At 37.0% G+C, this 13,674-nt stretch overlaps 1 protein-coding gene across 1 annotated transcript; it reads left to right on the top strand.

Annotated features, from left to right (window-relative positions):
• The first annotated feature begins 284 nt into the window (after positions 1-284).
• On the top strand, positions 285-740 carry LOC138898244 (uncharacterized). Its single transcript, XM_070184294.1, has one exon. The coding sequence runs from the start codon at positions 285-287 to the stop codon at positions 738-740; it is 456 nt and encodes a 151-aa protein (XP_070040395.1).
• The last annotated feature ends 12,934 nt before the right edge of the window (positions 741-13,674 follow it).

The raw sequence follows: 13,674 nt of genomic DNA, 5'->3' as shown, positions 1-13,674 counted from the left end.
CCACACATTATCTCCACCCTAATTAAGAGTAGCTCAAATACTTCCATATGTATATATTATTGAAAAACAAAAGTACTGCTTAGTAATTTATTTTCGACTGTCACAATCACTGTGGCTGCCCCTAATTTTACTTCATTGACTCCGTCCAAATTTAACTCATCTATTTAAACACTTATTCATTATCCCTCTTTCTTCATCCTTCTCTCTACAACTCCTTTTATTTTACAAAGAATTCCTTTATTCTCAATTTTCCTAGCTTTCTCCTTGTACAATATATATTAAAAATGGTGAAAATAATTATGGGATTTGCTAGTTCTTTGCTAAAGGAAATACGGTTTAGTGAAAGGAGTAACTCCAGAAGAAAAGCCAAGGTTGAAACTAGTACTACTTCTCCTACTACTTATGTATGCAGAGATGAGCTGAATATTAAGAAGAAGCCCAAAATCAAGAAACAAGTGAAATTTGATCTTGAACCTAAATACCAACATCCAGAACAAGAAGAAATTAGCCATGAGGAGCAAAAGAAAAATAATACTGTTGCTGTTGATAATGCAAATAATGGGATAATTAAAGTGAAAATATTGATGAAAAAGGAAGATGCAGAAAGGCTGTTATTGAAGTGTAAAGAAGGAGGGGTACTTGAATTTATGGATGTAGCTCAAGAGCTTGTACAAGTTCCATCTACTAGTGTTAGGGTTCTGTCTTCTTCTAGTAACAGTGGCGGAGCCATCTTAGTTTAAGGGGTGTCGGTCTTGGTTGAAAAATTATATTATGTGTAGTTAGGTCAAATTTTTTTTATGTGTATATATATATTATTTGTTTGTTACTGATATTATTTTTTCCATTTATATTATGTCGCCACCGTCTAGTTTTCATTAGAAGAATGTTAGAGTATTTAAGAGTTTGTTAGGGTCTATGGGAAAAAGTTTCATTTGGAAAGGTAAAACGTTCTCTACCAAAGACAACTCAAACTCAAAACTATTTACCGCGCACAAGGCCACAACCTTTTGTGATCTAAGACCTCCTCATTCTGCTTGTCCATCTTCTTACCCTTTTCTGTAAAACCCTACCAAGAAAAATGTTTGAAATTGAATGATATTTACTTCTATTGTTTTTGTTATTCCCCGTCAATAATGCTGTATTTGTAAATAATAATTCTAATTCTGCAAAATATAAATTAACGTAATAAAACAGTTATAAATTCGAGCCCACTGAATTCACAGTGTTTCCTTAAGGAATTTAATCCCCTCCTAGTACCCAAGGTAATGGATTATTTCCTCCCAGGATAGAACGAATTACACACTGGTGTAGCGGTACTTCAAACCCCAGTGTTTCAGCGAACACAAAGTTCGGTAGCAAATCACACTTACAGTTGCTTTGTTTGAAGTTAAAAACAATGCAGAATGAAAGAGTATATACTGAGAAAAAACGTATGGAAGTTCTGAGAGGAAGGAGTGCAATGTATAGCCAATTTGTTGAGAGAATTGTCAATTGAGTTCTGAGCAATTTCTTCAACACTTGCTGCTCATATTTATAGCAGCCAAGAGGGAGTGCAAGACCAAAACGTCCACCCTTCATGGTGGAGCAAGCATTACATATTTGTGGAGCAAGCACTTCATGGTGGAGCAAGCACTTCATGGTGGAGCAAGCATTATCCGGCTGCCAAATGATCAAATACACGGATTGAAAAATATCCGTTACAAATACGGATAATCTTACGTTAATATTTACTATTAACAAATAAATTTGGTCCAAAAAATTAATCAATCAATCGATCATTTGACCAAATCCAAATCCAAATCCAAATCCGAATCCGAATCCGAATCCGAATCCGAATCCGAAGCCGAAGCCGAAGCCGAAGCCGAAGCCGAAGCCGAAGCCGTAGCCGTAGCCGTAGCCGAAGCCGAGCCGAGCGAGCGACGACGACGACGGCGTGAGACTTGCTTTCTTCTTAACTCTTTAAGAGCTACAAGAAGAGCAATTATATATATACCCACCAAAAATGTCTTCCACTTCCAATATGGGACAATGTCTCATTGTTAAGAGGGGAAACTTAAAATTTTACTCAAAATTTCATTTTCCCTCCATTTCCCATTCACCCTCATTTTAAGAATATTACATCTTAAAAAATTAAAAACCTCAACAATCCCCCACATGAATGGGGAATGGCTATATCACGGAAGTATGCATGAAAAAATTGTGTGATTTACAAGCAAGGATTAATTGCATCTGGATAAGTAGGTTTCCCTTTGAACTTTCCGTAGTAAACTTATGTCGGATATACTCGGTCAATCGGTAGATTTGATATCTTTGAACCGTCGATCTTTGGTGTATACCTAGACAACCATAAGTCACACAATCAACCCTTAACCGTCTTTGGTTCTCATTGTTGTGTTCGTTTCAGCCATGAACACCGCCTGGTTTCATAAGTGCGTAGAGAACTGGCCTTACAAAGTTCTCCTTGAAGCGGCTAACACTTCACACTTACATAGGTGATTCCTAAACGTGTCATCCTGTAGATACACTATTTGATATACCCCGTATCAAATTTAGAAATCATTAAAAAGCCTTAATGTTTTATCCTTGATACTGAACATTGTCTCATCACGAGAATGGACTAAAATTTTATTTGACAATGTTGAACCGTCATTAATGACTTTGTTTGATCTCCTTGAACCTAGATCTTGGGATCTCCAGTCTTCTAGGTAGAGTTACCGCCACAATGACTTGTTCTCGGCCATAGCCCCATTCCCCTTGATGATTTCTCAACTACCTCTCTAGTTAGGCCTTTTGTAAGTGGATCCGACACATTATCACTTGACTTTACATAGTCAATCGTGATAATTCCTCTAGAGAGTAATTGCCTAACGGTTTTATGTCTTCGTCGTATATGACGAGATTTACCGTTATACATAACGCTCCCAGCCCTTCCAATTGCCGCTTGACTATCACAATGTATGCATATTGGTGCCAACGGTTTGGGCCAAAATGGAATGTCTTCCAAGAAATTCCGGAGCCATTCAGCTTCTTCACCGGCTTTATCTAAGGCTATGAATTCAACCTCCATTGTAGAGCGGGCAATACATGTTTGTTTGGACGACTTCCAAGATACCGCTCCTCCACCAATAGTGAATACATATCCACTCGTGGACTTAGAATCAGTTGAACCGGTGATCCAATTTGCATCACAGTATCCCTCAATCACCGCAGGGAAATTACTGTAGTGCAATTCAAAGTTCTGGGTATGTTCTAAATATCCCAAAACTCGTTTCATTGCCATCCAATGAGATTGGCCTAGATTGCTCGTATATCGACTCAGTTTACTTATAGCACAAGCTATATCTGGTCGTGTACAATTCATGATATACATTAAGCATCCCAATACACGAGCATAATCCAATTGTGATATGCTTTGGCCTTTGTTCTTTGCTAATGCAAGATTCACGTCAATTGGAGTCTTTGCAACTTTAAAGCCCAAGTGCTTGAATTTTTCAAGTACTGTCTTAATATAATGAGATTGTGACAATGCCAGACCTTGAGGAGTCTTATTGATCTTAATTCCCAGAATTAAATCAGCAATTCCCAAGTCTTTCATATCAAACTTGCTATTGAGCATACGCTTAGTAGCATTTATGTTGGCAATGTCATTACTCATTATCAACATATCATCCACATATAGGCAAACAATGACTATGTGATTTGGAACATTTTTAATGTACACGCATTTATCACATTCATTTATCTTAAAACCATTTGACAATATTGTTTGGTCAAATTTCGCATGCCATTGTTTGGGTGCTTGTTTTAGTCCGTAAAGAGACTTAACAAGTCTACATACCTTCTTTTCTTTACCTGGAACCACAAACCCTTCAGGTTGTTCCATGTAAATTTCTTCCTCCAACTCTCCATTTAAGAAGGCCGTCTTAACATCCATTTGATGAATTTCAAGACCATACACTGCAGCTAATGCTATTAACATCCGTATGGACGTAATTCTTGTAACTGGAGAGTACGTATCAAAGTAGTCTAGACCTTCTCGTTGTCTATACCCTTTGACTACGAGCCTTGCCTTGAATTTATCAATAGTGCCATCATCTTTTGATTTTTCTCTTAAAAATCCATTTAGAACCCAAAGGTTTATTTCCAGGAGGAAGATCAACCAATTCCCATGTATGGTTATTCAATATGGATTCTATTTCACTATTGACTGCCTCTTTCCAAAACAATGATTCCGAAGAAGTCATAGCTTCTTTAAATGTTTGAGGCTCATTCTCCAATAAGAAAGTCACAAAATCTGGTCCAAATGAAGTAGACGTCCTTTGACGTTTACTGCGTCTTGGATCCTCCTGATTATATGTACTTTCTTTTGTTTCTTCCCGAGATCGTTTAGATCCTTCACCAAATGACTCACATTCCTTTTTATACGGATATATATTTTCAAAGAACTCAGCATTATCTGATTCTATAACCGTATTATTATGAATGTCGGGATTTTCTGATTTATGAACCAGAAATCGATATGCTTTACTATTTGTCGCATATCCTATGAAAACACAATCAACGGTTTTCGGTCCTATCTTTACCCTTTTGGGTTTAGGAACTTGCACTTTTGCCAAACACCCCCACACTTTAAAATAATTCAAGTTGGGCTTCCTTCCTTTCCATTGTTCATATGGAATGGATTGTGTTTTGCTATGGGGCACTCGATTTAATATTCGATTAGCCGTAAGAATGGCTTCCCCCCACAAGTTCTGTGGCAAACCAGAACTTATCAACAACGCATTCATCATCTCCTTTAATGTGCGATTCTTTCTTTCCGCAATCCCATTAGATTGGGGCGTGTAAGGGGCTGTTGTTTGATGAATAATTCCATATTCTAAACATATTTCTTCAAAAGGAGATTCATATTCACCACCCCTATCACTTCTTATCATTTTTACTTTCTTGTTAAGTTGCGTTTCAACTTCATTTTTGTATTGCCTGAATGCGTCTATTGCTTCATCTTTACTATTCAGTAAGTAAACATAGCAATATCGAGTACCATCGTCAATAAAAGTTATGAAATACTTCTTTCCACCGCGAGATGGTATTGACTTCATGTCACAAATATCTGTGTGAATTAAGTCTAAAGGATTTGAATTCCTTTCAACTGACTTATAAGGATGTTTAACATACTTAGATTCCACACATATTTGACATCTTAATTTTTCGCATTCAAACTTGGGCAGTACTTCCAAGTTAATCATTTTCCGCAAGGTTTTATAATTGACATGACCCAAACGTACATGCCATAAATCATTTGACTCAAGTAAGTAAGAAGAAGCTGAAATATTATTATTATTTTCAACAACCATTACATTTAGGTTGAAAAGGCCCTCGGTGAGGTAACCTTTTCCCACAAATATTCCATTCTTACTAATTACAACCTTGTTGGATACAAAAACGCACTTAAAACCGTGCGTAACAAGAAGTCCAGTAGAGACTAAATTCTTTCTCATTTCGGGAACATGAAGGACATTGTTCAAAGTCATGACCTTGCCAGAAGTCATTTTTAGAAATACCTTCCCATATCCTTCAACTTTTGCTGTTGAAGCATTTCCCATATAAACTGTCTCTCCGGGTTCAGCAAGAGCATAGGTAGCAAAAGCCTCTCTAACTGCACAAACATGGCGAGTGGCTCCTGAATCAAACCACCACATTTTAGGATTTCCCACCAAGTTACATTCAGAGAGCATGGCACACAAGTTATCAACATCATCATGGTTTACTACCATGTTTGCTTGACCCCTTTTCTTGTCTTTCTTCGGAGCACGACACTCCGTAGACTTGTGTCCAGTTTTCCCACAGTTGTAGCAGTTTCCACTGAACCGCTTCTTGCTTGGGTTGTACTTCGGACCAGAAGCCTTCTTCCTCTTCTTGTTAGCTTCAACAATATTTGCTCCCATTATTGTTGAATTTCCACGGCCTCTCCTTTCAGCAGCTTTATTGTCCTCTTCGATTCTCAACCGAACAATGAGATCTTCAAGGGACATTTCCTTTCGTTTGTGTTTCAAATAATTTTTGAAGTCCTTCCACAATGGAGGCAACTTCTCAATCATTGCTGCTACTTGGAATGCTTCGTTGATTACAAGACCTTCAGCAAGTAGATCATGAATAATTACTTGCAATTCCTGGACTTGAGTAATAACAGACTTGCTATCTATCATTTTGTAGTCCAGAAATTTTGCGGCAACGAATTTCTTCATCCCGGCATCTTCAGTCTTATATTTCTTTTCAAGCGCATTCCACAATTCTTTGGATGTCTCCATGCTACTGTATACATTATACAGATTATCATCCAGTCCGCTAAGAATATAATTCTTACATAAAAAATCAGAATGCTTCCACGCTTCAATCACGAGAAAGCGTTCATTATCTGGAGTTTTATCCGGCAGATCAGGAACATCTTCCTTGATGAACTTCTGTAGACATAACGTAGTCAAGTTGAAGAACATCTTCTGCTGCCAGCGCTTGAAATCAATCCCGAAAAATTTTTCGGGTTTTTCTGCCGGTGTTCGGCTTGTCGTTGCGTTGGCAGTCGCCATCGGAACAGCTTGGTTTTTGTTTTCAGTCATCATCTTTTCTGTAAAAGAATGACACAAACAAACGTTTAATACACGTTTTCAAACTGGAGTAAAAATCACGTAGATTTTAATATCCAATAAAACGCCACGAAGGCTTAACTCTCCAAAACGGGAGTACACAAACCACAAAGGTTTTAGTTTGCAGAATAATTAGAATAACACAAATACAGAAATAAATATTAAATTCCTTAAGATTGTTATTCCCCGTCAATAATGCTGTATTTGTAAATAATAATTCTAATTCTGCAAAATATAAATTAACGTAATAAAACAGTTATAAATTCGAGCCCACTGAATTCACAGTGTTTCCTTAAGGAATTTAATCCCCTCCTAGTACCCAAGGTAATGGATTATTTCCTCCCAGGATAGAACGTGTTATCAGATTTCTTATTCAAACAACCTTAACACTTTGCTTGCCAACGTGTTATCAGAATTAATCAATGCACTATTAGTCTAGTTGTAACATACTAGTTCATTAGTGATATTGTCCGCTTTGAGTCTAGGCTCGCACGACTTTACTTAAAACGCGTCGCTAGAGCCTAAGGTCTGTCTACTTATATACCCAGCATCTCTCCCGTGTTTTGTCGATGTGGAATTCGCCTAAGGTGTCACACTAGTACTCAATCAAACATTGTTCTAACACGAAGAAAATAGATGGAAAAAATCAAAAAATCAATTTGAAATAGAAGAACAGTACAATTCTAGGGTTAAATGGATTTTAATTAATATACAAGAAGGATTATCACGGGATGTGGTATTGAACAAGATTTGAATATTTTGGGAGACATTTTATCGACAAAATATAACACGCTTGAATACATGAATTGTCACTACCCCAATTTCCCTCCACAGGATGTCGTGATGGCACTTAGTCTCTAAGACTACGTAAGCCTATCAATTATGCGGAATACAAAACTGAAACTCAAATCTCAACATATAAAATAAATTAAATCGCGATTCAAATAGTTACAACTCCCAAAACCCGGTAGAAATAAATCACAAACTTCTAAGAATTTATTCTAATTGTCTCTATATATCAGAGTCTAAAGAGAATAAGGAAAACAACATAATAAGGATAGAAGGGGACTCCGAGGTCTGCGGACGCTGGCAGATTTACCTTGAAGTCTTCGCGTACGACTAGTTCACTGATACCTGGTCTGGTAGGAAGTACCTGGATCTGCACAAAAATATGTGCAGAAGCGTAGTATGAGTACACCACAACGGTACCCAGTAAGTGTCAAGCCTAACCTCGGTAGAGTAGTGACGAGGTCAGGTCAGGTCCTACTGGAAATAATAAAAGATATGGTGAAAATTTTAACAATATAATAATAATAATAATAATAATAATAATAATAACAATGAGAATAAATTTAGTAAGAAGTATGTCACAATTTAACTACACAGAATAAGGGCAAATAATATCTCATAGGAGGAAAACATGAATTTACATGTTCAATGAAAACAAAAAATAACCAAAGGCAAGTGCAGCCCTAGATAAATATCAACAAGGGCACTCCCGAGGTACTACATCGTAATCCCAAATCATAAATAAATTCACAATATCTCATTTTCTTATATCACCGCGGGAGCCTTCACATTTAATTTTTAAAAAAAATATTTTTCCCGAAATAGCATCCCGCGTTTTAGCCACCCTTATCGCACCGCATGACTTTTAGTAGTTCTCCTACTAGCCACGCATATTAAGTCATCCTTATCTCACCGCATGCGTTTCAACACCCAAACTTTATACCACCGCATGCGTATCAATATCACAATATATCACAATTTGCATCTCAAGTGCCCAAATATTTTAACTTACCAAAATAAATTAACAACAACATTATTTCCATAATAAGGAGCTCACGACTCAATCACAATGAATACAAAATCTCACAAAATATTCGGAAGTTAATAACTCAACAAAAATAATATTTCACAAATTTAACACCTTGCCTCAAGGTTAGACAAGTCACTTACCTTAAACCGTAAAATTCTTTACTCTGCTATGCCTTTACCTCGTGAACTGGCCTCCGAAAGTCTTGTATCTAGTCATAATAATTTCGATTCAGTCAATACAAATTATTGGAACTAATTCTATATGAAAATACTAATTTTCCAACAAATCCGAAATTTAACTCAAAAATCGCACGTGGGGCCACATCTCGGATTTCGATAAAAATTATGAAATATGAACGCCCATTCAACCACGAGTCCAACCATACCAAAATCACTGAATTCCGGAATCAACTCGATCCTCAAATCTTCAATCTAAACTTAGGAATTTTCACAATTGTGAGCACATGATTTTTGCCCGACTAAAATATTCCTATAGAAAATTCACAGATAGAGTTTTCTTAATTATTTTTAGTTTTTATAGAATTCATAGGATTTTGGTTAATTATTGCTTGCATTTAGTGATATATTTAATATTCTAAAAGTCATAAGAAAAACACTAAAATGTCTAAAAGTATTTCATGCATAACACTTTAGGTCTAGTTGCATTTAGGATTTAATTACATAAGTTAATTGATTTATTAAACAGAAAATCACAAAATATGGGTCATTTTTGTATTTTTAGCTTTTAATCGCAAATTAAGTAATTCTTCCTTCATTAGTCTAAATTAATTAATGGTAAAATAGATAACTAGGTTTATTCCTACAAATTAGATTGATTTAACACTTAATTTAGGTTTTTGATTAATTAATTTTATTTAAAATCAAAAAAAAGAAAAAGAGAAGGAAATTCGGTTTGGTTTTAAATATGGGCCAAAACAATTTGGCCCAAACAATCACCTGAAACCCACTAAGCCCACCCCCACACCCGGCCCAGCCTCGCCACTTAACCAAAACGACGTCGTTTCGTTAATGGTTGATCTCGACCGTTGATCTCTTTCGATCGAACGACCCGCAACTCCCCTGCCTTAACCCTTATATCTGTCGGGTACACCCTCCAAACCCTTCAAACCCCCCTCACTTTTCTCTCCTTCTCTTTCCCTCGCCAAACCCTAGCCGCCCCCAAACCCCTCATCTCTCTCTCTCAAACTCACCCCAAACCCTAGCCGCCCAGAATCCCCACGCCGGCGGCTCACTCCAAATCCTCTCAAACTCGCACCCCATAACCCTCATACCCTCCTAATCCCTAATCCCTCATCAGTTTCATCATAAACCCCACCAAAATTAGCAAACCTTAGATCTAAAAATTCCAGAAAACCCTAGTCTGGTTTATTTCGGAATTACTTGTTCGTTTCTGTTTATTTCTAGTTCAATACCTATATGCATGGAGTAATCCCGTTGAAAGTATTTGTTCTGGGCTGGTCTCGACCCGTTTCGAAGTTACCAGAGATTTTGGGTCCTTTCGTCGATTCGCGGCTAGAATCCATCGTTTTCACTGCTCATCGGGTTGTTTCGTTTACTCTCTTCTTTAGCATTTAGATTAGTATTTTTGTTCTCTTTCCTGTTCTTTCTTTTTCTCTTTTCTTTTCTCCTCATTTGTTCCGGCTCTGTGCTTTTCTGGTTGGTTTTTTTTTTTTTTTGTTGTTGTTGTTTTTCCTTCTTTTTCTTTTCTTTCAGTAAGTTAATTAAACTTAATCGTTAATCGCATGCTCAACTAGTTCAGCTAATGGATTGATTTAGATTAATTGAAGGTTAAACACTTAGTCAAATCTCTGATTTTCTGGGCTTGGCCTTGGGCCATCTAGGTCATGGCCTCTAGCCCAAGTTTAAGCAGATAGTTTGCTTCTGGAAGCGGACAGCTGTCCATATTCAGTTGCAAAAGATGCTATTTCCCTGATTTTCAGGGAGCTGACAAAAGATTCCTAGCCCCCTATTCTTCACACACAACACATGCTTACCTTCTATAAAGGGACGCATTCTTTTCTTCATAAGGAGAGATGTTTTTGGGGTTCTCTCCCGAGTTAAAAGGGAAAATACAGAAAATTGGCTTGACTGTGCTGTTTTTGGGTCTTCATTTGGTTCTGGGTTTCTTTTGGAGTTGGGTTTATCTCCTCTGCTCTGCTGTTTTCTGCTACTGCTATTGTTTCGCCGCAACTTCAGAGACTTATATTATTTTGTTGATCTTGTTGGCCAGGTACCTCTTTTGAACCTTGGACTGTAAATCGGATATGAAATATGCCTACGTGGAAGAGATATGCGTGCTTTGAAATTAATGGAATCAGTCATTTTCTACCTGTATTTCTTGTGCTCTGTTGGAGTTATCTAGTTCTCTTTCCTGTGAATTATTTTTTTTAGTATCACGCTTTCTTATTTATTAGCAAATCCAGTTATGAAGTTGGTACCTAAATCTTCATGTAATGTTCATAGTACTGATTGAATATCACCTTTCAATATAACATCATATATGTTTTCAGATTTGAGACATGGTTACTTTCAATTGCTGTTGTTTGGATCGCTCTTCGAACTAAGACTAGATTCCCCTTCATGGCAGAACCTGTAAACGTTTGGTATATGAAAGTTAGTAGCTATAATATGAATATGATTCTGTTGTTGAGTTTTGTTAGGATCTGAAATCAGTATGTCTGTTCTAGTTTTCAGATTCGTCGTGTATGTCTGTTATTGTAAGTCTTGGCATTTGAGTTGATCGATTGGCCAAAAAATGAAGGTTAAAATTGATTGTTACTCAAAATGGCCATCACTGCAATGTCCAAAGTGGCCATTAATTCGTTTCCGGCTATACACGAAATTCCTCAAAAGTTAATGATCCAACCACCAGACCTGCTTACTTTGCTTCTCTGTTGAACACATGGTCGTAAGTGTCTGTTTTGTAGTTATCTTAGTAATGTTGAAAACGAAGGTCGGGTTTTCTAGTTCGAATGGAAATCCAAAGTATGTTGAATTATGATTTCTTATTTTTATTGCAATGAATCTGTCACAATTTTGAAATTTGATTGATTCTGTGGTAATGTTTAAGAAGTCTTATAACCCATCTTCCATAATTCTGGACTTGCCACATGATCTCAAGCATCAGAAAATTAAGCAATTTTGAACATCGTAGCTTGCTTTAGGCGCGATTAATAATAGAGCATCGTGACTATGGGTATGGTTCCCATGGCATAGTCATGATACGTAATCCCCAATTCGAGTGCGCGTTTCACGCAACTCGACCATAACTTCAAATAATAATAAAATTTAACATGCTGTAAATCGCGGGTGCATTTCATGTGGCATGGTTTGCGATGTGTACCAAAATGACAAGTGTACGACATCGTGACTTGTTCCAGAAATGATTCCATAAATAATTAAAAGCGGTTAAAAATTAAAAATGCACAATCGGCTTTAAACATGTATTAAATCAGATAATTAGGCCGATTATTGATAGTTGAGCGACCGTGCTAAAACCACGGAACGCGGGAGTGCCTCACACCTTCTCCCGGGTTAACAGAATTCCTTACCCTGTATATTGTGTTCGCGGACCATAAATAGAGTCAAATTTCCTCGATTTGAGATTTAAAATAAACCGGTGACTTGGGACACCATAAATTATCCCAAGTGATGACTCTGATTTAATAAATAATCCCATTTCGAATATTGTCACTTTAATTGGAAAAACTCCCTTATCCCATATTCCCCGTTCGGGAAAAAGGAGGTGTGATAGCTCTGGCGACTCTGCTGGGGATCGAACCCAGAATCTCTGGTTCATGGTTCAGAATTCGAGCTAAGATGACTTTATACTTGGCTTTTACTTATTATCTGATTTTTACGTGTTTTAGCCTAATGTGCTAAATGCCTCTTTTTACCGCTTTGATATTGTTTGGATTGTATATAAACTGTCACGAAACCCTTCTTCTCTCTGAGTCTTCTAAATCTTCTGGGAAGTGCACGCTGGCGTGACTTCTTTTCTGTTAATGTCATTTCCTAATTTAGAACGAGGATCGGATCAGTTACAAAGCCGGATGGCCTTTTGGTTACCGGTACGTTGCCCCCCCTCGGCTCCCGGCTCGAGTTGTCCGCTCGGGTAAGCCAGTTCTAGAACAATACACCCAAGATTTAAACTTAGAATAACATAGCCTCATGTCGGATCCCTAGTAGGTACGTTTGCTTGCATCATGTGCATTTGACTTAGGGGACTCAACACAGGGGTTGGGTCCGTCTAGGACAGGTGTACCCAAAATTAAAGGACCATCCTGATGCATTCTTTACGTGCTACTTGTGCATTAATTTGCTTGGCTTGTATGTTGACCGGCTTCGTGACTAAGGAAAAAAAATCCAAAAAAAAAAGAAGAAGAGAAAAACCAAGAGTGAGGTAAGATAGAAAAAATACCTGGTTTTGATAATTCCGGTATTCAAAAATCCCGTTACTCTGTCGAAATTTGAAAAACAAAGAGAGAATCATTTCAAAACAAATCATATTTTTCTGTGCATCAAAATGACTGAACTACGCGGGTCTGATTCTCACCGGATGTGAGATACGTAGGCAAACCTCATCGGTTCCGGCCCCCAATTTTCAAAAATCTAAAAAATATTTTCCTTTATTTCCTTGTTTAGAAAGTCCTTCTTTGAGACCCCATTTTTAAAAAAATCCAAAAATATTTCCTTTAATTCCTTCTTTTAGGAGTCTTTTTTTTAGAAAATCCCAAACAAATAAATAATTTTAAACCAAAAAAAAAATATTTTATTTATAGGAGTCTTTCATTAGAAAAAGAAAACAAATAAAATTAAAATCCAAAAAAATATTTTCTACCTTTTATTTTAGAAAGTCTTTCTCCCAAAAAAAATAAAAATAAAAAAATAAAAAAACAAGAGAAAAATTGGCCAGTTAGCAAACACAGCTCTAAAATCTTCTCCTCCGAAGTGTTGAAAGGTCGTATTTGCAAAAGTAGCCGTGATTGGTTTTCGGTTGTATTTTGCAAAAAAATTATCTTTTCATGGTCAATTTTGTACAAAATTTTAATCTGGTCACCCTAATTTAAAAATGTGCAGAATGAGCACCGTTCAGAACTTATATGTGAAGGTTATGGATCAGATTCCACTAGCACTCCACATGTGGTGGGAGGATTTGGGAAAACAAGGACGAGACATGGTCAACCAATACCTG

Source organism: Nicotiana tomentosiformis, chromosome 8 (genome assembly GCF_000390325.3).
Source record: "Nicotiana tomentosiformis chromosome 8, ASM39032v3, whole genome shotgun sequence".
NCBI classification, from domain to species: domain Eukaryota; kingdom Viridiplantae; phylum Streptophyta; class Magnoliopsida; order Solanales; family Solanaceae; genus Nicotiana; species Nicotiana tomentosiformis.
This window is presented reverse-complemented; position numbering and strand designations above follow the sequence as displayed.